Source organism: Betta splendens, chromosome 5 (genome assembly GCF_900634795.4).
Source record: "Betta splendens chromosome 5, fBetSpl5.4, whole genome shotgun sequence".
Classification (NCBI taxonomy): domain Eukaryota; kingdom Metazoa; phylum Chordata; class Actinopteri; order Anabantiformes; family Osphronemidae; genus Betta; species Betta splendens.
The window spans coordinates 18,896,281-18,920,745 of NC_040885.2; the positions used below are offsets into that span (position 1 = coordinate 18,896,281).

The following is a 24,465-nucleotide window of genomic DNA, read 5'->3' on the forward strand; positions in this document are numbered from 1 at the left end:
CAAGCTCAGTGGGTCCCAGTGTGGGCTCTGACAACTCCACACTGAAACACGTTCTATTAAACAAACTTTGTTTAAAGCTGAGTTTAAGAATCATGACAAAGACTAGATACAGTATATAAATGATGTATGTGGCTGTGATGGAGAGGCCTCATTAAGCGTGTACACACTTTGTTGTATGGAAATTCAGACCTTCAGCACCATTGCAATAGCTCCCTTAACACAGCATCCTGGCTCTGTCCTGTTGAACTGGCGACAAAGATCTGACCTACAATCAGCCCAGACGTTCATCACTGGCCTCAGGCAGGCCAGTGATGATCGCTTTATGCTCATGACATGTTTAGTGTGACGTAGGACAAACGTTGGCCTCGGCCTCAGGAGGAAATCCATCCCTGAATCTCCGCCCATGGCTGCAGCTCCGTCCATCTGTCATCGCTCCGTGTCCTTAGAAGAGATAAACGCCACCAGCTCCTCCAACAGCCGAGCACAGGCTGCTTCTGCGCATGCTCAGTGTCACCCTGAGTCTCGCGCTCCCTCTCTCTCTCGCATACTCACACATATGCCCCCCCCTCCCCCAGCAGCATCCAGCATCCTCCTCTCCGGGAGCGATGTCCACAGCCGCCTGAATCTCGCCTCGTCGCGGCTCCGGAACCAGGTAAGACCCCCCGCCGTCATTGCCACCGCTTTCGACGCTTTGTCTCTTGCTGCAAACGGCTGCAGATGGTCAATCGATCGATGCTTTGAGGCGCCGTCGCTTCAGATTCAGCGCGGGGTGGACGCTGCCCGTCTGCCTGCCTGAAACCGAATACGTCCCCGGTGTTTCCCTATGGAGAACGGGCACTCGCTCTGGGTTGCGTGATTTTCCTCCGGATAAGCAGATGCTTCGATTGGACTCATCACCGTATCAGCGGCCAGTTCCGGATGATTGCTGAGGTGTTGGCCGCGTTTCAGTCCGGATCATCCCGACAGCGTCTCCAGCGCGCGCACCGACGCGCACGGCGTGCTTGGTCCAGGTTCGGGTAGTTTGGCGCATCACAAGGTCACAGTGATGGAGCCCGTGCACCTGGGAGGGTGGAGCGGGTTCGTGTCGGTGTCAGTGGGCTGCAGCCCGGAGCTCCGAACGGCGGCACCGGCTAAAACGCGAAGCTTCCGGGACGAGAAACGCTGAATGAAAGAACATTTGGGATGTGGCAGCGCGAGCCCGATGGAGCACGGGACGAAGGCGAATGAGAGAAAGGGATCGATCGCAGCCTTGTGAAGGGGAGAACAACGCTGGCGTCTGATTGAAATAACAGGGTGCGGACCATGAAGGAGGCGGAAGCAGGTTCACACCCAGAGCTGCAGATGTTAACGAGCTCGAAGGCTGTGAAACCCGGCGCCGGAACAGGTTCACGCGCGGGGGGAGGAGTCTGTGCCACAGGTGTGAGATGAGCGCACACATGGCGTCCGGCGGCACCTGACAGCGGCGCCGCTCATTAATGGCCTGTCCGTGGGAGACTCCACGCGCAGCGCCCGCAGACGAGGACGGGTCTCACATCAGACAGCTGGAAGAGCAGGAACCTTTCACTTACAGCAGTCACGTCCGATAATCAGTATTTAGTTGGATTATAATAAATCTTTCATTGTTAACATTCAGTGAATAATTAGAAAATGTCGGTATCAGTGTTTGGGCAGAGACACTAACCTCATTAACCTCATTAACCTCATTAACCTCAGCATGAATCAAATGGCTCTGGCTCTAGTTCAGGTGAGTTCACATCTTCACTGCAGCTGTTAGAGAAGTGGGACTGAAGGTAATGAGGCACAGCTGTTGCAGGAGCAAACATCTGGATTGTACATACATTTGTCCTTAAAGCCACCTATGAAAAGAACTAAATGAATTGAGTCAATGTCACAAATGGAACAAGCTGGAAAATAGAAATTAAGATAGAAAACCTCAAGTTTCCACATCTGAGGCATGAATGAATACAAAACCCAACATTTAGCACATGTTAGTTATGTGGAGAGCGTTTCCTGAGGATGTGGATGATTTGAAGATCTGTTTCAAATTGAGGATCTGATTTGTGTCCTTTGTGTTGAACAGAAAGAAGCAGCAATGATAACGCTGGTGAGAAGAGACCGAATGAAAATAAAAACCTACCGAGGTGAGACGAGCTTTATTGTAGATGAGGCAAAACTACTACACAGTGACTGTAAATGATCATAAACCAAACAGTTCTACCACATAAGACAAAAGAACAGAGGAAACACAATGACAAAGACTAAATGAGCACAGAAACACTAATAAGTGAGACACAAACGACCACAAAGATAAAGAACATGACTGTGAAAAACCAAACATGCAGCAAAGAGAGACAAATGACTGAATGAGAAGCAGAAGACGAGGGGTTAATGTGTCCAGACCCATTCGTTCCTCACTGTTCTGGCTTTAGTGAGGAGGCTGGAGACTGTGGAGCGGACGGGCTGTGAAGACACGAGCGACTGCGTTTAGATGGAGTCCGTCAACGGCCTGGAGCTCAGGGAGCTGAAGGGCGGAGGCCGAGCGGCGCCCCCCACGCCCGCCTCCCCGGCCCGGTCCGGAGCCCCCGGCCGCGGGTACGAGAACGCGTCCTACCAGCAGGACGACGAGCTGGCCCTCCACGCGGACCCGGGGCCGGGTCACGGTCCGGGTCCGGGTCACGGTCCGGGTCACGGTCCGGGTCACGGTCCGGGTCACGGTCCGGGTCCAGGTCCGGGTCCGGGTCACGTTGCAAGCTGCTCACCCTCGACATCAGCACATCACAAGGCAAGTTCACTGGAGCGAACACTTCAAACACCAGCTCTAGACCAGAGCTGGTGACAAATATAAATTCAGGGACTTTTCTTCCTCCAACACGTGAGCAACGTGTCACAAATGAAATCACGTTTGGTATTTCACCCATGGATTTACTCCATAGGGTAAAACAAGCGCTAAGCCCAGACCTAGCTAGCCGCTAATACGCGCCTCAAACGTAGCTAGGTCTTTAAAATGCCTGTTACCATAGCGACAGAAAAGCTCACACTTGCACACAAACCAGCAGAAATATAGATTTTATCTGATATTTTCTTTGTCGGTGGCAGCTTTAAACTACAAAACCACGAATCCTCTTAAATTCTGCAGCACATTTGAAGGTAGAAATGTCTCCAAACAGAAGAACCTCAAATGGTTCTTCCGTTTGGAGACATTTTGACCTTCATTCTTAAGGCCTGCGGGCCTTTTCTGCTTGTTGATCCCTGCATTTCCCCTCCAGGAGCCGGACCAGGAGCTCTCTCCTGGCTCCTATGATGAGGAGGAGGGCGGCCCGGCACCGGGGCAGAACCGAGACCTCGCTGACGAGCGCTCCTCGGACTACGGCTTCGTCCTGGCGCTGGTGTTCCTTGTGAGCGGCATCGTGCTGGTGGTGGTCGCCTACACGATTCCCAGAGAGGCCAAGGTCAATCCCGACTCCATATCGGCCCGGCAGATGGAGAAGCTGGAGTTGTACTACGCCCAGCTGGGCGCCCACCTGGACAAGTGCATCATCGCGGGCCTGGGCCTGCTGACTCTGGGGGGCATGTTCCTGTCTGTGCTGCTCATGGTGTCCATCTGCCGGGGCGAGATGTACCGCCGCAGGGCGGCCTTTGTTCGGCCCAAGAGGACTTACGGCTCCATCAACCTGCGGATGAAGCAGCTGGCCGGCGGAGAGGGGGGCGGAGACGAGGGAGGCGCGGGCGAGGACGTCTTAGTGGAGCACAGCGGCACAGAAAGAGGACCGAGCCGGGACAAATCAGAACCGGGACCGAGCAGGAGGCCCGTCGCCTCCTAGGATGTCGCTCGCGTGGCCAACGTGCTGTTCTGCAGCCCGCCTTTGTCTGCCGGGGCCTCTGTCTGCGTCTGCGTCTGCAGGAGCCTCTGTCTGCGTCTGCCGGAGCCTCCGTCTGCGTCTGCAGGAGCCTCCGTCTGCGTCTGCAGGAGCCTCCGTCTGCATCAGCAGGAGCCTCCGTCTGCGTCTGCGGGAGCCTCCGTCTGCGTCTGCAGGAGCCTTCGTTTGCCGGAGCCTCCGTCTGCGTCTGAGGGAGCCACCGTCTGCGTCTGCCGGAGCCTCCGTCTGCGTCTGCAGGAGCCTTCGTTTGCCGGAGCCTCCGTCTGCGTCTGCAGGAGCCTCCGTCTGCGTCTGCAGGAGCCTCCGTCTGCGTCTGCGGGAGCCTCCGTCTGCGTCTGCAGGAGCCTTCGTTTGCCGGAGCCTCCGTCTGCGTCTGCGGGAGCCACCGTCTGCGTCTGCACGAGCCTCCGTCTGCATCTGCCGGAGCCTCCGTTTGCGTCAACGGGAGCCTCCCAGCTCCAAAACGAGCATTAGCCAAGTTCACGGATATTTATTCTACGCACCGGTGAAGGACGTAAGACTAAAGGGTGTAGAGGAGGAGGTAAGCCTGAGTGGATAAGCACAGTTCACACCAGTGTTAACCAGCGGTGAATGATCGAAAGCACATTACATCAAGAGAGAAATCAGAACCGTCTGTTTGCTGAGACCGGACAGATGTTGAACACGTTAATCATGTTTCAAATCTCAATCACAAAACAACTGCACTTTCAGAATCTGACCTTTCATTGAATGAATGTTACTGATAGTCTGCAGGATTTGGACAGGAAGTGAAAGGTCTCCCCCAGACGGGCCTTTCATATAAATATGACGCTGGCTCCTGAACTCATTGTTGATCATCACATTTCCCTGTTCATGACATTTCACCACCAGCATCAGCAATAAATCCACAGTAGAGAAGATAACGAAAGCCACCCGTCACCAGTCTGCAGGGTGCTGAACAAAGGCTTGTTAGGTTCAACCTACTTCAATGCAAATTAGGTGACTCGATGAAGTCAATAATGTAAATAAAGCAGTTGCAACATTAGTCATCAGTCAGTTTTCCTCCTGCTTTTTCTGCTTCATGGTCACAATCAGCCACGTGTGTCTTCTGATTTAATTCTCAGAAGGTTCCAGCTTCAGGGACTGGAATGGATCCACTCACTGGATTATTCTGACTTTGCTGTTGCAATATTCAGATACTTAAGAAACAATAATATTTTTAGAATTATTTATTCTCAGACTTGAACCTCCTTCCTTCTGCTTATGATTATGCGATTCATTCTTAAATTATTCCAATTAATATTCAGAATTTTATTGCCCTGGTGTTTTGACATCAACCTCAGAATATTGTTTCTTTATTATCTAAATATTCCCACTTCATTGTCAAAATATTGTTATTCTCATAATAATCTTAGAAGCTGCACGTCTCTGACCATAATAAAAGAAATCAGGATGTACCTCGTGTCTGAGCACTGGAGGAAAGAGGGTCTCTGCTGTTCCTTTGTCTCCACGTGAACAGAAAAATAGAGTTTTATTTGGCTTTATTTAAAGTGATTTTGATGGTAAAGAAGCAACAGTTTTACAAGAGCACAGATTAAGATGCAGAGGGACGTGTACGAGTGAAATGAGTCACAGTTCACACTGACACATTAAACACAGAGCGTTAGCAGCTTCTCCACACTCGCTTCTTTTGAGGTCAGAGCCTCAAACTGACACAATCCAATAGTGATATTAAATGATAAAAGTAAAGGGAATGTAAAGCTTTCTGCTGCTGTGACTGAAGACACGCACGGCCATGAACTCCACCACATCCCATTTTACTGCGCTGCTGTTTAGAACACATCGTTTGCTTTGGTCTTGTTTCAGTCTCACCATCGGTTTTGATACGAGGAACCTTTAATGACAGAGCTCCTACTTCTTTGTATCATATGTAAACAGATGTTATGACATGAAAGGATGAGATGCCTTAAGACGTGAACACAAGCACTGTACAGTAATGTGTGTCTGCACCCATATGAATATGTTGATGTATTATGGTCTGTATGGTGAGCAGATTATCCAACAGTGATGTAGCTACACACTAATGTCTCTATGGGTCAGTCACTCTGCAGTCAAAGGCCTTAAACCACAGACCACTCGTCTACTCATCATCATTTTGAATTTCATATATTATGTTTCCAGAGTGAATAATTGTGATGATAAGCATTGAACCAAACAGAAATTCACAGGTTCTGTGATTTGTGTGTGGTTTAGGAGGAGATGTTTAGAACTGCATTGAGCAGAGGGCCGTAAAAGATGTGGGAGAGGCTATAGGCTGCAGCAGAGCGGCTGCGTTAGCGTACGTGAGCTGATTCCTGAAGAGAGCGCTTTCAGCTGTAGGGGGGAGACGGCGAGTGACTGTGCACAAAGCTGAACGCTTTGAATGACACATATTCAGGTTTCTCCTGCTGCCTGTGGGCGCCGCAACAAAGAGACCGAAATAAACAGACAGACGCGACTCAGCTCGAGCTCTTTACAAGCACGAAACAGCCACAGACGGGTCTCACCTGCGTGAAGCTGCAGGCGCTGATGAGCTGTGGAGCCACACAGACATGGTGGCGTTGGCTGCACAGCTGGAGAGGCTGCACTGTGGTGACACAGACGCTGCGCTGCCGGACGGAGCGGCGTCAGGGTCCCAGAGCCACTCACAACGGGAACCGAGTGGGAACAGTGGAACGCAGACAAAGCCAAGAAGCACAGACCTGCAGGAGGCACCGACCAAAGCGACCGGACCTGAGAGACGAGGGCTGAAGGATGAACGCCAAGACACGAGCACCTTGGTCAAAGGCGAAGGGGAAATCTATCTTCATTCTGCCGACAGCTCAGTGAGAAAATGTCTATTTATACCAGCGACTGTTGGTGGAGCCACTCTCAGATGTCATGGAAAGTCCTTGTGGGGACACGACACACAAAACAATGTCAAGCCTTAAAATATCCGGCCCAGTGTAAAATGTAAGTCAGCGCCTGCTGATGAGGGCACAGCGAGCGCCAGCGGGCGGAGCCGAATAAACAGAATTCAGTCCAACGTTCAATGGAAGATCATGCCTTTAAACAAAACATTCACCTGTCTTTACCTGCGGCTGCACCTCTCGTTGCCGTGGTAACGGGTGACTAGGTGTAGCTGCCAAGGCTTTGTTGGATAAATTCACCGGGTTCATGAGTTGTTCTCCCACTTTGGCTCCGGGTTAACATCCCCTCACAGCAGTTGAACAGACGTTCACGTTGATTATAACATCAGCTGATTTTAGCTGTGCGTTAGCGCCCCCTGGTTCTTGCTGATTATAGGAAGGCGCCAGATGTGGTAAACATCTGGACAGCATGCCCATCGTCCAAGCAGCTTATGTTCTGTGTGCATTGATTGTGGTGGTAAAATAAATGAGACTCATAATGGACGCAGACATTATTAAAGTGATAGCGGCTCTAAATCAAAGCACAAGTTGGACGTTGAGTGGCTGTGATTCTGTAGAACGGAGTAGAGCTGCTTAACTAGATGTCAGACGTTAAGGAGGCAGTGGTGTGTGACATTAGATACATACGTAGCGTTGTGTGCTGATCAGAGGTCAGTCCCTGCAGCTGCTTGGGATTCAGGACTTTTCTCAAGGACAGTTCAGCAGCGGGAGGGTTCTGACCCCCCGCTCCAGCTCATTAATCACAACACACCCTGCTGCCGCAGAAGGATCCAGCAAAAATGCCAACGCCATGAAAAAAAGCAACTACAACATAATTGTCTAGGATTTCATAGAAACAGCTGCTGAACTCACGTGGGAATGAAAATAAAGTGTAACAAACAGTTTCACATCTGTGTCTTTACCTGATGGTTACAGAACCCAAACAGTAGCATTTCCCTCCACGACTCAATGAATGTAGGAACAAATGCAGGCATCACAGCTGTGTCCCCAACACCACATCTGTCCTTCACGTGGTAGAGATGTATAATCAGCGTGTTAGTGATTTTATACTGGAGGAAACTTTCAGTCAAACAGTCGTCTGCAGCAACTGAATCATCACTAATTAAAACATAAATCGATTCCATCTGGGTGAAAACCATGAACTGTCTGAAAAACCAGATGAGATGTTAAGTCTGTGTGTGAATCAATGATCTGAGACAATGAAAGTAACATTAGCACAGAAGAAGTTAAAGTGATATATGACTTTATGATATGATTGTTGTTTACTCTGAGCTGCTGGAGATGATTCCAGATGCAGAGCGGTTCTAGAACATGTCTGTGAGTCTTGTTTTTTTTTACTGAGCAGAGTGAGATGTTTTAATGTGACAACCAGGCAGACGGAGGCTTGGGTGTGGATGTAGTTCAGCTCATTAGTTCCTTTTAACTTGACTGTTATTGAAGTAACCTTAGCGTCATGAGAGTTCATAATGTAGGAGGTGATGTGAAAACAGCTGAAGATCAAACAGATGGATTCATTACAAGCATCAGTTAAAATGTGATGAGTTCTGGTTTTACTTTTCTCTCTGCATTTAATGAAGAGCACAGCGACGTGTAACTGCTAAGATGCTCCCCTTAAACCTAATGGAAATAATGGAAGTTTGTCTTTTCCCAGTAAGTGATTAAACAGACATATTATTCACGTCATCTGTCCCTCTCATCTGTTAAAAGCTGCCTCGCCTGCATGTCGCTGTGTGGTACCTTACGTCTGTACATACGGAACGACTGCATCGTCTGTAACAATGATGCTGATTCAAAACGTGACCAATAAACTTCCTGTTCTGCTGTTGTTTTATTGGATGATCGGCCTCCGCCTGTTTATCAAGGAACGAACTGCTTCTCTTTATGTTGATTTACGGTTTCAACTCCTTACACAAGAAACGCAAACAGAACTATTTGTTCTCTTATTTGAGAGGGGAATTCAAAATTAACAGCATTTCAGCTGATGCTGCATTAAAGGCTCAGATTTCATCGCTGCTTCCAACTGTTCCACCTCAGAACGAAAAACAACAGACAAAAAGCCAATTCTCATGTTTTTATTAGAGCGTTTGAACGAGACAATGAACTGATCATGTGGTTCAATCAACAAGTTTCCAGCTTTATATTTCCACAGAATACAATAAATCGAGGAAAGTCTTTTTATGAAGAAATATCTACAAAGTTAATGTGACGACCAAACTACCTAAACCTTCTGCTGTCTTTATGAGCAGAGGTGTTTGTTTGGGAGAATAAGAGCTGCATCACCCTCATGAGTCTGGGCCCAAACAACCACAGACGGACACATCGGCTGCGAACACCAGAAACCCGGGACCTCTGAGTAACGCTGCATGTTGTCCAGGCGCTAACTCGTCCTGTTTCACTATCTGTGCATCTCCTCTTACGGTTTAATTTCTGTTTACCGACTTGATCTGTACCAGTACCACAACAGGAGTGGGGAAACTTCAGTTATATGCAAACAGCAGAGAAAAAGCAAACAGTGTTAATGAAGATCACCAAAGGTGATAAAACCCGTCCCTGGAGGAGGACCTACATGAACATGTCGTCGTAGCCGGGTGGTGGCATGTGGTCTCGGTCGGGCCTGAAACACACACACACGCAGCATGTTTACGATGGTAAAAACAAAATGTTTACCACGACTGAGGCGTCTTATCAACATTTAGTGTCCAAAAGATGAGCAAAAATGTAAACGTGTGTGTGCGTCTCACCCTGGTCGGTGCCGTCCAACAGGTCCAAACGGGTCAAAACGAGCTCCGGGGGGAACGGCTCCGGGAGGCAAAATGTCTGGAATCCCGTTGGACGGGTCAAAACCAGAGCGAGGATACCCCGACCTCAACGGGTCCATTATCATCCCACCGGTGCCACGAGACCTGAGGAAGGATCCATTTCACTTTCACTTCCCTCATTTGATTTTACACTGTTTGACATGAGGATAAAACGGATGTTCCATGATTCTAATAGCTTCCTGCTGTGGCTTCATGTCAGAGCATCTCTCTGACAGGAAGGGAGTCGGTCCAAAGGCCAGTAATCCACTGCTGTCTGTCTGTTCCAGCGTGTACTGCTCATCCCCAAATCCCAGATTAGAACAAAACCCGACTAGTGCTTAAATATTTATGTCATAGATTTGTAAGATTTATTATGAGGCAGAGACTCACCCAAAGGGATCCAGATCTGCACCTCCAGCAGCAAAGGGAGGAACCATTGGATCAGGCCTGAAACACATGAGAGCCTCTGTATCACAGCTTCTTGACTGAACTCAGCCATGGATCAAAGGACCAGTCTGTCACTGACACACTCCTGGGCTCAGGCATCATTTGGTCATTTTTGAATCATGTCTAAAACATATTTACTGATATTTGTCTTCATTGTTGTCACTTATTATCCAGCCCTAGTTAAACATTGTGTGTTATTTATTCCATCACACAGTCATATGTCTTTTCATTTGTTCCTTCCTCTGTTTTTGTGTCTCATTCATCACCCTCTCTTATTCCCTCCACGTCCATTTCTCTCCCTACTTTAAGTCCGTCTGGTTTTCTTATTTTTTGTGTACTTTTCTCTCCATCAGTCATTGTTTTGATCTTGTCCTCATCACCTCTCGCCTTCCTCTCTCCTACTGTGTCGCATCCTCCCCCCGTCCTTCTGGGGACGAGAAGGCGACAGCAGCGAGGTCGATAAAGTGCTGACATCACCTCACATCTCATCTGATCTCACTGCTGAGAGGACGAGGGAGGAGAAGCAGGCAGCAGCACAGACTGTCATACTACACAGCTTCTTATAACTACCAGTGTGGCTGCGTTCCCTGACGAGGATGCCTGCCAGGGATGCGGAGGGGGTCACTGTCCTCTGCTCGTCTTCTCTGCTCGTCCTCCTCTTCCCTCCGACTCTTCCTCTCTGCTCTCTGGTTCGTCTGTCGGTCCTGAGCAGGAAGTAGCTGAGTCTTCACCTTCTCTGACAAAGTGTCAGCATCTTTGAATACGCTGTAAAAAAAGGAAATGCCTACATATTTAATGTATCCAAATAAAGCTGACAAAGCATATTTTTCTTCTTCATAATACCCTTAAAATGAAAGAATCGCACACCAACCTGTCAAATGTGTGGAGCTGATCAGAGTTGACATGGTCACTGATGTTCACTGTCAGGTCTGAAACCTGCTGTGTCCCAGAGTTCTTCACATGTTCAAGATACAGGATCAAACAAGAAAGTCTTTAAAACACGTGTCTTAAACAGCAACAATGAGAATGAATACACCTATACACCGTGGCGTATTTACAGATGCCAACCAGAAGTCCAGTCCATCAATATGTCACATCAATCTGCGCCCCACTTTGGAGCCCCCCCACCCCACCCCCCGCTGGGGGACTCATTATGGATGGATCCACGTGTGTGCGCCTACCATCAGGTTGAAGATCAGGGTGGAGTCCACAGCGATGGCCTTGAGCAGTATCTGGGTGTCACTGTCTTGGGCTTTATATCGGAGACTGTACAGCTCCTTGTTGACGCTCCAGTCTGCAGGCAGCAGCTCAGACTTCTTATCAGAGCTGCGGGGCTGGACGTGGACACGAGAGAACAGTCATACAGCGGCGCAGACGCCAGGTGGCGCAGCACTGGGTCACAGCGCTGAAGATGACGTGACGGTTTTTACAGCGTGTGATAAAAATCTGTATCTCATTACATTAGCCGGTTGATTCCGTGACAAAGGTTTCTGTTAGGTAAAATTAAGCTAAACACAACATGGATCACTAGATGACGTCAGTTACCTGGCGCTAAGCAAGTAGGAAGTTGGTCAATACAGAATTCCGTTAAGAAAAGTCTAAATTGGAGCTCTTTCTGAACAGCACAGTCATCTGTGTCTTAAAACCCACCACATTTCTGTGCATGAACAGTTAATGGCGACTATTCAGTTCGGTGTGCTACAACATTTAAAATGAGCCGGCGTTTTAATTAAACTCCGGATCCGCTTTCCATTAAATGTGCGATCTTTAGAGATGTGGAAACCTGCGTTTCAATAAATCAATCGTCAAAACAAGTTACGCGAAACAACATAACAGATTACCCGCATCCCCGGGCTCTTTACAGTTAGAGGGGAATTACTCCAGTCTAAACGTTGCTTCTCAGCATCTCTCATCGGTTTGTTTTGGCTAACGTTAGCTAACGCTCACCTCGTCTCCACAGCCGATGCACCTGTAGCCACTCTTAATCATCTCCCAGTGAACGAAGCACAGCACGGCGTCCTGCGGACAGCTGATGCTGCCTGCGACGCACGTGTATAACACCTCTAAACCTGCCATGTTCACCGACGACAAACACACCACTTCAGCTTCTACACAATAAGAAATGAAATCGAAAGTAACAGACTATCGGCGACAAGCGACTTCAACCACTTCCAGTCTGTACGTTTCAATGTAAAGGCACGAGCGACCAGCGCCACCAACCGTTTTACAAATAAATACAAAAGCTAAAAAGTGAAATCTGTAAACGACACAAACCATCAAGCAACAACGGCTAATGATATTTGTAACAGCACTTTTTAATATTGATTGGATCAAACAATTTATTCAGTTTTGTTTTTAAATAAAAACTAACTTCGTCCCACACTATTGTGAACATATCTTGCATTATTTTGTTCTTCATGATTATTTGTGTGTAGTATCATCAAATAAGTCGAAGCACATCTCGATGAACAATCAAAATCAAATAAACGTGACACTATTTCTGAGTCCACCGTTTTAATTTGATGAACAAAATCAACTTTAGCGGAAACATGGTGTTTAACACGTACAACTTCACAAAGCTTTGTCAACTATGTTTTGATCCAACCCATAAAAGGTTCCGGGGTGAAAACATATCTAAAATGTTTGTTCCTAATTTCCGGTCCCCTGGTTCGCTAAATCACTACATTTCCCATCGTGCCATCGCTGGGCGTAGAATACTTCCTCGTCAACATGGCGGCTCCTTTGACTCTACTTTTAATTGTGGCTGTTACGATCCGTGCAGCTCTGTATAGATCCAGCTTGGCGGAGCTGATTGCGGAGCGGGTGGAGGTGGTGTCTCCGTTAACCGCCTGGAAAAGAGGTGAGCGCGGCTCTGGGGGTTTGGGGGCGATTTCGCTCCTTTTCACCGCTTTGGTCGCCTCCTCCACGGCGCAGTCACTCGGCTGTTGAGCGAAGAGGGGGACGTCAAACCGGTTTAACTGCAGAAAACAATGATGTCAATGATAATATAGCGTTTTGGTTGTGGCCGTTGTTTGATACCATCTAATTGAGCGTTGAATCGTATTTCTCTCTATTTCTCTCTGGGCCACAGTCTCCGAGGCTTCAACAGGAGCCATGTTAAATGTAACCTTTCATTCAGATAGACTGCAGTAAAACAACCATGGGCGGCAGGTGTTGGGGACGCGTTGCTCTTCTGGCTTTTGTTCTTGAATCAGCACATATAATAAAACACACTTTGCAGAGGCTTTCAGTTCAGTTTGCATCACGAAGATTAATGTGAATGTTTTTGGAGCAAGTGAGCCTTTCTGTCACTGTAGATCAGTATATTATTATTACTGGTTACATTCACTTTTAGTTAGACTTTAATGTGTCTAATGCTAATAGGAATAAGATGAGGATACATCATTCTGTGCATTGATTTGACTTTAAGATGGAAGTTAGTAAACAATTTGGTACAATAAAGAACAGAATAGAATAGAATAGAATAGAATAGAATAGAATACCTTTTAATGTCCCGCGATGGGGAAATTACCATGTTGCAACAGCAGATATTAAAGTGACTGGCGCCCTGAAAATGTAGTGTGTGTGGCAGTGTGATGAAATGTGCACCATGAGCAAAGTAGAAGTCAAATCAAGGAGCGACTGCTCTGCTCGGAACGCCACCACCCGTCATGAATTGTTCATTAGGCTGCCGCTGGAACAGGAAGTGGGATCATAAATACTCTTTAGCTCTATTTACACTAAAAATGGACAAAGTCTGAGAGAATCAGTCCAAAGCTGAGTAATGTTAACACTGTAACAATAACATGTAGTCTCCTGTTCTCTGCCTGCAGTGGTTGAAGGTTTGGCTCTGCTTGATTTAGGGGTGTCACCGTACTCTGGAGATGTTTTCCATGAGGTGAGTGTCCCACGCCGTACGCATGGAGTATGTGTTGTACACATGTTTGTTCCAGCTCCTCTGATCATTAAGGCACTTGTTTTTTTTCTCCAGACTCCTCTCATCATTTACCTCTTTCACTTTTTGGTGGACTATGCAGAAATAACGTTCATGGTGAGTTTTTGACTGTGGTTTTAGGTTTAATAGGCAGATGAAGACCTCACATTTGTTTTGTTTTCCTGTCTCTCCAGTTGGCAGATGTGATCACAGCTGTTGCTCTTTACATAACTGTGAAAGACTACAACAAACAAGTGGTAAAATCAGACAAAACTGAGGCTCTAATATTTATTTGCCTGACCTTGCAGTAACATGTATGTTGTTGTTTTTTTTAGTTCAGAAAGCAGAAATTTGCCCTGGAGGCAGACCGCTACCCCGCCGACTGTCTGGAGCTCATTAGAAGCCCCAAAGAAATGTACTACATCCCCCTGAAAGTAGCCATGTTGTAAGTACTTTCCAATGATCACAGAGTCAGTGCTTCAACCCCTGGCTCTCAGGTTACATGTTGGAGATGCAGAACCCTGAACCTATGGCTGCTCAAATGTAGCTGACTGTCCTGGAAATTCCAGAACAGGATTAACAAAGTATATTAAAACAGAGACTATCAGCTCAGCCTTTTAATTAAAGTTATGTGTATGACTCCATATCAGCATGCTAATGTGCCAAACTGAAAGGTTTATGCTTCTCTCACAGTTATCTGTTGAACCCGTTCACCATCTTGTCCTGTGTCGCCAAGTCAACCTGTGGTCTGAACAACGCTGTTCTCTCCCTCTTCATCCTCTCTACAATAAAAGGTACGATAGAATTGCGCTGATTTGGTTATTCTTAATACAGTAGACTGTTTTTAAACTAGTTCTAAATTCATCACAGATTTTTACTTGCTCTTATGTTTTTTGTCTTTATTAAAGAGAGAGGATCAAACACGTTCAGCTCTGATAGTGCAGTGATTTTGTGTTTGTGTTGTAGGAAATGTCCTGCTGAGCGCCATATTTCTGTCGCTGGCCACGTACCAGTCCATTTATCCCCTGACACTCTGCGCACCAGCGTTGCTGTATTTCATGCAGGTTTGTTGAATATTGAACGTGTGCATGTGTGTCCTCAACACTTCTTTCTCCCCTGCTTCTTCTTCTTGTTTCTCATGATGCGTCTTCTTCTGGATTTAGATGAAACATTGTCTTTTCATGCCTGTTCTCCTCCAGCGGCTGTACATCCCTGTGAACGTCCGGCGGGCCAGTTTCTGGTGGTTCATTGTGCAGTTCGCCTTCATGTACCTGGGAAGCCTGTTCGTCATCATCTGTCTCTCCTTCTTCCTGCTCGGCTCCTGGGACTACCTGCCTTCGGTCTATGGCTTCATGTAAGTGGTAAAAATAAGGCTTCCCCTGCCCTGTGGAGATGTTGACCTAGCTGTTCTGCTTTGAGTGTGACTCTGTTTTCATTCCCTTCAGTCTGTCGGTACCAGACCTGACGCCAAACATCGGCCTCTTCTGGTATTTCTTCGCAGAGATGTTTGAACACTTCCGCCTGTTCTTCCTCTGCGTCTTCCAGATCAACGTCTTCTTCTACACCATCCCCCTGTCCATCAAACTCAAGTGAGACCTTAAGCCACGGAACCACATCTTTAAGCTTCTTAAGATGGTTCTGGTCTCAGTAGGTTCTTTAAAATAAAAAAGCAGCCTGAGATGATGTTTTGAACGCGTGTCTGCGTTGCAGGGAGCATCCTGTGTTTCTGGTGTTCATGCAGCTGGCTGTGATCGCCATCTTTAAGTCTACCCCCACTGTGGGAGACAATCGCTCTCTACATGGCTTTCCTTCCCGTCTGGAGTCACCTGCACAGATGTGAGTTTTTAAATTGCTGAATCTTCACTGTGTGTTTGTTGTTAAGATGCACAGTTTTTTTCAAAATCTATTTTTTATATTGTAAAGTGGTGAAATGCTGTGATCAGTCACATTTGGGTAATTATTCAATCATAAATTGCAAACAGCGGTAAAAGTGAGTTTTGTATGTTCAGTCTTGAGGAACATCTTCCTGGTGTCCTGTGTCCTGCTGGCGTGTTCGGCTCTGTTCCCGGTTCTCTGGCACCTCTGGATCTACGCCGGCAGCGCCAACTCCAACTTCTACTATGCCATCACCCTGCTGTTCAACGTGGCGCAGGTAGAGTCAGGGGCTGAGCTGCCTGTTCATAGTCAATCACGGAATCATATTAGAGCATTTTTGTCCTGTTTCAACTCAGATCCTGCTGGTGTCTGATTATTTCTACGCCTTCTTGAGGAGAGAGCACCACCTCACCTATGGATTGTATCTGAAGAAGAAGGACGGCTCAGAGGCCACACTTATTCTCAAGTAAGGCACAGGTTCATTCATACAGCTTCTACCAGGAAGGGAGAAACGCCTCGATGTCTGGCTTGTCCTCAAAGCAAACAAACACAAACTGAGGAGGACAAGAAGACCTTTGAAGCTGCTACTGGTCGTCGGACAGAACATCAGCACACTGACGGTGTGCATGGTGCAGCGCCTACACAAGCAACACAAGTGCAACAGAACATGAAACACATGCAGATGTTGGATGTAGAACCTGCCTCTTCCCACGTGAGACAGCAGCTGAACATCACGTCCTCTTTTCCCTTCTCTTCTGGACCACTCCTACTTTGAAATTCACAACAGCTGTAATAGGAGGCTAACATGTATACACATACAATATGGAAGCCTTTTTCCTCCTTAAAGCTGCAAAAGTTAAATTTTTCCTGGAACTCCACTCCATTCTGTACACCTTTTATTTGAAGCTCTTAGGAAGCATTCATTTAGAGGGCTCTTATTTTTTATGCCCTGCTCCATCTGGCCCCTAAACCTGAAGGGGACCCCTGCTCACACTCCAGCTCCAGCTCAGGTTTTTTAAACTCACGTGCAGTATTTCTATGAGGGCCTTTTATTCTGAAGCTTTGTTCTTCTTTTAAACACTGAAACTTTCATAAAATTGTAGAAATAATAAGAAAACCTCTGCAAGCCAACATTTTTGTTGTCTCATGTTTCCTTGATGGCATTTAATTCAAATTGTCATTCATTATGGTGGGACTTGAGCTATTTTAAGGGGTTTTGTTCTACAACCCTCATGTGTGCTTTGATTTCTTTGATGATTTCTGCCTCACTCCTCTCTTGCAGTTTGCCTTCTACCTTTTTTTGCCCAAATTCGCAGTGTTGCCTCACAACAGATAAAATAAACTAACGCTGATCTTACTGTGGTACATAAACCTAACTGATGGAGACGGCCAGCGAATATGAGTCTGTACAGCTGTGACTTCCTGTTGCTTCTGGTTTGTCACAGAATCGCGGCTTCATAGTATTTAAACATACAGTGACGCCTGTAACCTGCAGATAAGACTCTGTTTAGTAAAGGACTTCATTTTGCACTCTGTGGCCACTGTAGTTGGGTAAATCTGTACCGACACTCCACTACGCTCATAAAGTTGGCTTCAGCTTTCAGTTAAAATCAACTGTGTTGATTTATGCAAGTTTCTCTTCGTCATGAACTAAATATGTCTCCTTTGTCAGAAAGTCTGAATGTTAAATGTAGTCAGTCAACTTCATGATTACATGGCACAGGTGTACCTAATAAAGTGGCCCTTGATTGTTTACTGGAACATGTCCACTCATTAATGCTTTTGTTTCATGTGTACTAATAATAAAAGACAAAATTCTGAAGTAGTTACACAGAAATCTGCAGCTGAACGCAAGCACAATTTACAACTGTTTTAATGTGAAACTACAGTAAAATCAGCAACAAAACATAAAAATTGTACTAAATATCAATTTTTCAAACATTAACTATTAATGATGTGACTCTGCCGTTGCTTGAAAATCCACTAAGATCTGTGAGAAATAATGCGATATTTATTTATTTGCTGCACTATAACCTTTTAATGTTCCTTTTTTTGTTTCAGAAAAGTTAGCAGTTGATTTGTTTATATGTGAATACGATTTGTTTTTTTACAGTAATTAAAGCAGCTTCTGGAAGGAAAGATGTTCTATTTAACGAATGTGTGACAGTGATGAGTAACTGGAGTTTCTTCTTTATTACTGTAGTGAGTGTTTATCTCTGCATGATTATGACGCTCGTCGTAATATTCCCGGGAAAATGATGGCGTTTTAAAACCCCGCCCACGCCGTCGGGTAGGGTTCGTTGAATTTGGCGTACCTGAATTGTTCGTTCAACCACTAGTGCTTCACAGAACCAAACGAGCCTCCAACGGGGTTTAATTAAATCAAACGCACACTACAGTTAAACCCCGCCCTCATAAAAGCATGGACCAACTGCGAGGCGCAACGTCAGCAGTTGTCCTGAATATTCATTACTTTTCGCGGGCTTTGGTTGTCACGTGGTTGCTTCGCGCGAAAAGCGACTCCCGAACGGAAGAAGAAGAAGTTTCTCTGCGAGAGGCAAAGAAAGACGTGCAGCAATGGCGGTGAGTAAAAATGACCAAAAACGGCACATATGCGAATAAATACGTATCTAGTTAGTCTTCGCAGAAACCGGAAGTTGATAAAAAATAGTTTATTTTGTAATTTGACGTTTTTAATTCATAAAGGGAAGACGTTTGCATTTGTTAGAACAAAACAATGACTGCTTTGAGGTTTGCGCATAGAAAACACATAACATTCCTTAAAATGTTGGATGTGTGCTTCTTTAAAACGTTCAGTTGTTAAATCATGATAACCGACAATCAATGGAAATGTTCATGTTTTGTCCTCCTGGCATGAAAGCAGACCTGCCATGTGGCTCAGTAAATAGTTGGCTCCTCTTTCTCACATAGATTATTATTATTATTATTATTATTATTATTATTATTATTATTATTATTATTATTATTACTATTATTATTAACATTAGCTCAGATGAAATACGTTATAGCCTTAAAAACTTGAAACCACAATACGCCTGTTATTTACACAACGGTTTCATTAGTATGTGTTACATCTTTTAACTTTTCAAGTAGGTTTTCCTGTTATTACTCAAAGTAAATAGTCTAAATGTTGTTAACTGCTTTCTATAGAGCTAAGTAAGTTATTTCTGTTGCCTGATGATGAAGCTGTAGTTGTGTTCCAGCAAGTCAAGGAGGACAATGTAATGGTTTTTGAGCTGTAACTGATCAGTTCCTGTGTCTGGATCTTGGACAGGATTCCTCTGAGTCAAACCACATGGCCACCAGCCCCAACCGAACCTCCAGGAGAGGAGACCTGACTTCCAGCCCGGGCCGAGACCTGCCACCCTTTGAGGATGAGTCAGAGGGGCTGCTAGGCGAGGGCCCCCTGCCAGGAGAGGAGGAGGAGGATGCTGATGGGGAAGAGCTGATTGGGGACGGAATGGAGAGGTTAGGACGAAGAGCCGTTTGCTTTAAAGCTTCAGATAAGAATGCCCTTGGGCCGAGGCTCAATACGCCTTTCTCCCCCACCCGTCCAGGGATTACCGTGCCATCCCAGCCCTGGATCAGTACGAGGCAGAGGGGCTGGACCTGGATGACGAGGATCTGTCAGAGCTGTCGCCTGGAGCTCGTGCTGCCGCTGAGGAGGCAATGAGGAGGAGGGACAGGGAGCAGGGCATCAGTGGGCGGCTGAGGAGGGGGCTGCTCTACGGTGAGGAGTCACTGGGTGGAAATGTGTGTATGAGTGATAGTTGTTAACACGGGTGTCAAACTTAAACTAGTCCATTGCTGGTTTTCCAACTCTCCCTTCCCCAGAGCCTGTTGATTACCTTGATCAGGTGTGTTGAGTCAATCAGCAGCTGGATGAGCCAACTGACACATGTTAAAGACACCTTGACACCTCTGTTAACAGATATTTGGGCATTAATATTATTGGGGCCTGAAATGTAAGATGTGAATGAGTGATTTGCCAATGTGTGGTTAAATGCTTTATAAACTTTAAATGGTGAATACTATTTTTTGCTGGCTTCCAGACAGTGAGGATGAGGATGACGAGCGCCCGGCAGCTCGGCGCCGGCGTCTGGCTGAGCGAGCAGCAGAGGGCATAGCAGATGGAGAGGAGGACGAAATGATTGAGAGCATTGAAAATCTGGAGGACATGAAGGTTTGTAGATGTGCTGCTGTGATCAAACGAGGCTGATGTCGGAGGCTGACTGCTTTGCGATGTGCAGGGTCACACTGTGAGGGAGTGGGTTTCCATGGTGGCTCCCAGGCTGGAAATCTACAACCGCTTCAAGAACTTCCTGAGAACCCACGTGGATGAAAACGGCCACAACGTCTTCAAGGAGAAGATCAGCGACATGTGCAAAGGTAGCTCATCAAACAACATGTGGTTTTGCTGATGGACACTTGTTTCTGCTGATGAATCAACTCTTAACCTGTGTTTTCAGAGAATAAGGAGAGTCTGGTCGTGAACTACGAAGACCTTGCAGCCAGGGAGCACGTCTTGGCCTACTTCCTGCCAGAGGCTCCAACTGAGATGTTAAAGGTGAGTTTAGTGTGGTGACAATATCTGAGAAGGACATAACTGCAAACTAACAAATGTAAAGAACAGTTTGTGTTAGAGTTAAGCGGCTGAACAATATTACAGTTAAGGACAGGTGAATGGAAACAAACCTGACCTGATGTTTCCATGTCTCATCAGATTTTTGATGAAGCGGCTAAAGAAGTGGTTCTGGTCATGTACCCTAAATACGAACGCATCGCCCACGAGATCCATGTTCGCATCTGCAACCTGCCTCTGGTCGAGGAGATCCGCTCGCTCCGGTAAGAACTTTGTCAGCTGCACATCAGAGGCCAAGTTCAGTAAATGGGAGTTGTTTGCAGAGAAACAGAGAATGTTTTACTCAGCAAGTTTTTATGTATATTGAAACCATGAATTTAAAGTCCAATCTTTTATGTGAATCTTCCTGCGCTTTGTTTCAGTCAGCTCCACCTGAACCAGCTGATCCGCACCAGCGGTGTGGTGAGCTGCTGCACCGGCGTCCTCCCGCAGCTCAGCATGGTCAAGTACAACTGTAACAAGTGTAACTTTGTGCTGGGCCCCTACTTCCAGTCTCAGAACCAGGAGGTGAAGCCTGGCTCGTGTCCCGAGTGTCAGTCAATGGGACCCTTTGAGATCAACATGGAGGAGGTGAGTATGACCGGTTGGTGGTAGTGTTTATTGGTGAACCAGTAAGTGGGTTGACTGTGTTCCTCCTCCCACAGACAGTTTACCAGAACTACCAGAGAATCACCATCCAGGAAAGCCCAGGTAAGGTGGCTGCCGGCCGCCTCCCTCGCTCTAAAGATGCCATCCTGCTCGCTGACCTCGTGGACAGCTGCAAGCCTGGAGACGAGATTGTGAGTCTGAAGAACAACACTGGTGTTTATCTAAAATCTGATTTGACTTGTGCAGTTAAAGAATGACTCACTGACTCGCTCCCCTTCCTTCAGGAGCTTACGGGCATCTACCACAACAACTACGATGGGTCTCTGAACATGGCCAACGGCTTCCCGGTGTTCGCCACAGTCATCCTGGCCAACCACATCACCCGCAGGGACGAGGGCGTGGCGGTGACGGAGCTGACCGACGAGGACGTCAAGGCCATCGTCGCTCTGTCAAAGGACGAGCGCATTGGAGAGAGGGTGAGGAAGCGAACGCACCGCGGTGGAACTATGGCACAACCAATAGTGTCCAACCTTTCTTTTAGCGACCTAGAACTCATACGTTTTATCCTGTCTCTGCGATAGATCTTTGCCAGCATGGCTCCGTCTATTTACGGACATGAGGACATTAAGAGAGCTCTGGCCCTGTCTCTGTTTGGTGGAGAGCCCAAGAACCCAGGTAATAACCTGAAGGTCACTTTGACCTTGTTTCCACACATCTGGTACCTGCTGGTCAGTCTGACCCAATCCATGGTGTGACTCAGATTTAATAAGTGCTAGATGGTAAAGAACTGAGTTACTGCTGTGGAGGTAGATATAATGGGTGTATGCTTCATGCAAACTGCCTCACGCTCTTATTACAGGTGGAAAACACAAAGTACGTGGAGACATCAACGTGCTGCTGTGTGGAGACCCAGGAACAGCAAAGTCCCAGTTCCTCAAGTGCGTAAGAGCTGAAACCTGAAACAGGAGGTGGAGGTGCAGCATTTTTTCTGACGGAGGGACTTTGCCTGCAGGTACGTGGAGAAGGTGGCGAGTCGTGCCGTGTTCACCACAGGCCAGGGAGCCTCTGCCGTGGGTTTGACCGCCTACGTACAGAGACACCCGGTCAGCCGCGAGTGGACGCTGGAGGCCGGAGCGCTGGTGCTGGCCGACCGCGGCGTCTGTCTGATCGATGAGTTCGATAAGGTGAGCGGAGATGCGTCTGCGCTGAGAGGTCCGTTCTCAATATTCTTTTTGGGAGGAATGATCAAAGCGGACCTTTCCCTCCAGATGAACGATGCAGACAGGACCAGTATCCACGAGGCCATGGAGCAGCAGAGCATCTCCATCTCCAAAGCCGGCATCGTGACCTCGCTGCAGGCCAGATGCACCGTCATCGCTGCCTCCAACCCCATCGGTGCGTGAGCGTGGGTGTTGGGAGCTGCTGTTTACACACACGCCTCTTTATTAACACCCAGTGACTGTTTCCTCGCAGGCGGCAGGTACGACCCCTCCCTGACGTTTGCAGAGAACGTGGACCTGACTGAGCCCATTGTGTCTCGTTTTGATGTTCTGTGTGTCGTACGTGACACGGTCGACCCCGTGCAGGTGAACGCACTCACCTACACGTCACTGAGCCTAAACGCACCTAAACACAGATGTCAGACTTGGTTAAACCGCTGCATTCTGACCCTGTGTCCTTTTGCCTTCGGACGAGCCAGGACGAGATGTTGGCTTGTTTTGTGGTCGGCTCTCACATCAAGCATCACCCCAGCGCCAAAGAGAGCGGCGCAGCCTTGGAGGAGGTGGTTCTGCCCAACTCCACCGACGTCCCGCTCATCCCTCAGGAGCTGCTGAGGAAATACATCATCTACGCCAAGGAGCGGGTACGAACACACAGCCTCTCAGTCCACTTGGACTGGCTTGAAGAAAGATCCAGTGTGAGCAACACCAGGCTCAATCAGTCATTTTTTCCCAGGTTCATCCCAAACTGAACCAAATGGACCAGGACAAAGTGGCGCGTATCTACAGTGACCTCCGCAAAGAGTCGATGGTGAGTGCTGTAAAATGACTGTTAAAATCAGCCAGCGTCACATTTCTGCTCCGTGGGTCTAAGACGGTGTCTGACTGCGTTTAGGCAACGGGCAGCATCCCCATCACCGTCCGTCACATCGAGTCCATGATCCGCATGGCTGAGGCCCACGCCAAGATGCACCTGAGGGACTACGTGCTGGAGGACGACGTCAACATGGCCATCAGGGTCATGCTGGAGAGCTTCATCGACACGCAGAAGTTCAGCGTCATGAGGAGCATGAGGAAGGTCCGTGTCTCTGAGACCCAAACACGTGGATGTGCACCCTGTTGAAGGAAATAGAGGGAGCTGGTTATGTGGTCGTTTTTTTGTTTTGGGCAGACGTTCGCTCGCTACCTGGCGTTCCGCAGAGACAACAACGAGCTGCTGCTCTTCATCCTCAAGCAGCTGGTGGCAGAGCAGGTCTCCTACCAGAGGAACCGATACGGCGTCCAGAACGACACCATCGAGATCCCAGAGAAGGACCTGCAGGACAAGGTAAGAGGCCGTGACTGGAGCCATGAGCGCTGAGTGGCCGTTTGGCGTCTAACTGCTTGTCCTCGTCCTCCACCAGGCGAGACAGATCAACATCCACAGCCTGTCGGCCTTCTACGACAGCGACCTCTTCAGCTCCAACAAGTTCAGCCACGACGCCAAGAAGAAACTGATCCTTCAGCTCTTCTGAAGTCCTCCATCTCCTCCTTACTTATAGGACACTACTTGGCATTTCATCACGTTGGAGTGAGACTTTGGATTTGGGTCTAAACTAATTAGAAGCCTGGCAGGTGATGGTGAGATGGGGCTTTTTCTGCCGCGTTCACCAAAATCACCAGACTCTAATGTTGGCGTGGCAGCAGAGGAGGAACTCCACACAAACGGTGCCGTGATCCGAGTGTTTGTGGTGACTGGAAGTACAGCCCAGTGCTGTTCAACTGCTGCACTGCTCATGAAGTTAAGGCACAAACAGCCAGGACCCGTCTGCTTCCTGTTGTATAGTTTGGCCTCAGTGTAAATGAATGTACATGTTCATGTCTGGAGACGCAGGATTTATTGCTTTTGTCTGTGGTTTCTCCATCAGTCGTAAAGGTTTGTTTTCCCCAAAAAACTTCAAACGTACTTAAACATGTTAAAATAATATTCTGATGTTTCTAATGTTGAAATTCATTGTGAAATTGTTGCTGTTTTGCTATTAAATTTCTGTGAATCCCGTTTTTATGGAATGAATGAAGGTTTTTAAGTGTGAAGCCAGTGTCGATGTGAGCACAGGATTTACATCGGTACCGTTTGCATTTTTACGGTGCTTTTG

At 47.3% G+C, this 24,465-nt stretch overlaps 4 protein-coding genes across 6 annotated transcripts; 3 read left to right on the forward strand and 1 right to left on the reverse strand.

Annotated features, from left to right (window-relative positions):
* Positions 1-537: 537 nt before the first annotated feature.
* tmem74b (transmembrane protein 74B) lies at positions 538-8,641 on the forward strand. 2 transcript variants are annotated; one of them, XM_029151488.3, is made up of 4 exons: positions 538-652; positions 2,081-2,141; positions 2,430-2,782; positions 3,267-8,641. In XM_029151488.3, the coding sequence occupies exons 3-4, from the start codon at positions 2,489-2,491 to the stop codon at positions 3,819-3,821; spliced, it is 849 nt and encodes a 282-aa protein (XP_029007321.1). In that variant the 5' UTR covers positions 538-652; positions 2,081-2,141; positions 2,430-2,488; the 3' UTR covers positions 3,822-8,641. The 2 variants fall into 2 exon arrangements, with proteins under 2 accessions (XP_029007321.1, XP_029007322.1); XM_029151489.2 differs by lacking the exon at positions 538-652 and adding an exon at positions 659-1,744.
* A 221-nt stretch (positions 8,642-8,862) lies between these two features.
* Positions 8,863-12,240, reverse strand: psmf1 (proteasome inhibitor subunit 1). 2 transcript variants are annotated; one of them, XM_029151371.3, is made up of 7 exons: positions 11,998-12,240; positions 11,232-11,384; positions 10,922-11,004; positions 10,621-10,815; positions 9,994-10,050; positions 9,547-9,708; positions 8,863-9,419 (listed from the first exon to the last, which is right to left on the reverse strand). In XM_029151371.3, the coding sequence occupies exons 1-7, from the start codon at positions 12,124-12,126 to the stop codon at positions 9,368-9,370; spliced, it is 831 nt and encodes a 276-aa protein (XP_029007204.1). In that variant the 5' UTR covers positions 12,127-12,240; the 3' UTR covers positions 8,863-9,367. The 2 variants fall into 2 exon arrangements, with proteins under 2 accessions (XP_029007204.1, XP_029007206.1); XM_029151373.3 differs by having other exon boundaries at positions 11,892-12,008.
* A 489-nt stretch (positions 12,241-12,729) lies between these two features.
* Positions 12,730-18,012, forward strand: pigu (phosphatidylinositol glycan anchor biosynthesis, class U). Its single transcript, XM_029151178.3, is given in 13 exon segments — positions 12,730-12,910; positions 13,884-13,948; positions 14,042-14,101; positions 14,179-14,241; positions 14,320-14,429; positions 14,678-14,778; positions 14,951-15,048; positions 15,184-15,338; positions 15,430-15,573; positions 15,695-15,770; positions 15,772-15,820; positions 15,994-16,136; positions 16,216-18,012. Coding segments are annotated over 13 exon segments (1,308 nt in total). The 5' UTR covers positions 12,730-12,780; the 3' UTR covers positions 16,330-18,012.
* A 279-nt stretch (positions 18,013-18,291) lies between these two features.
* On the forward strand, positions 18,292-24,368 carry mcm2 (minichromosome maintenance complex component 2). The gene is made up of 20 exons (XM_029151369.3): positions 18,292-18,442; positions 19,155-19,348; positions 19,438-19,610; positions 19,933-20,063; positions 20,131-20,269; positions 20,350-20,447; positions 20,604-20,725; positions 20,885-21,092; positions 21,167-21,301; positions 21,395-21,586; positions 21,692-21,785; positions 21,970-22,048; positions 22,123-22,294; positions 22,379-22,505; positions 22,584-22,696; positions 22,810-22,974; positions 23,067-23,141; positions 23,226-23,408; positions 23,502-23,657; positions 23,734-24,368. Exons 1-20 carry the CDS (start codon positions 18,437-18,439, stop codon positions 23,842-23,844), a joined length of 2,673 nt encoding a protein of 890 aa, XP_029007202.1. The 5' UTR covers positions 18,292-18,436; the 3' UTR covers positions 23,845-24,368.
* The last annotated feature ends 97 nt before the right edge of the window (positions 24,369-24,465 follow it).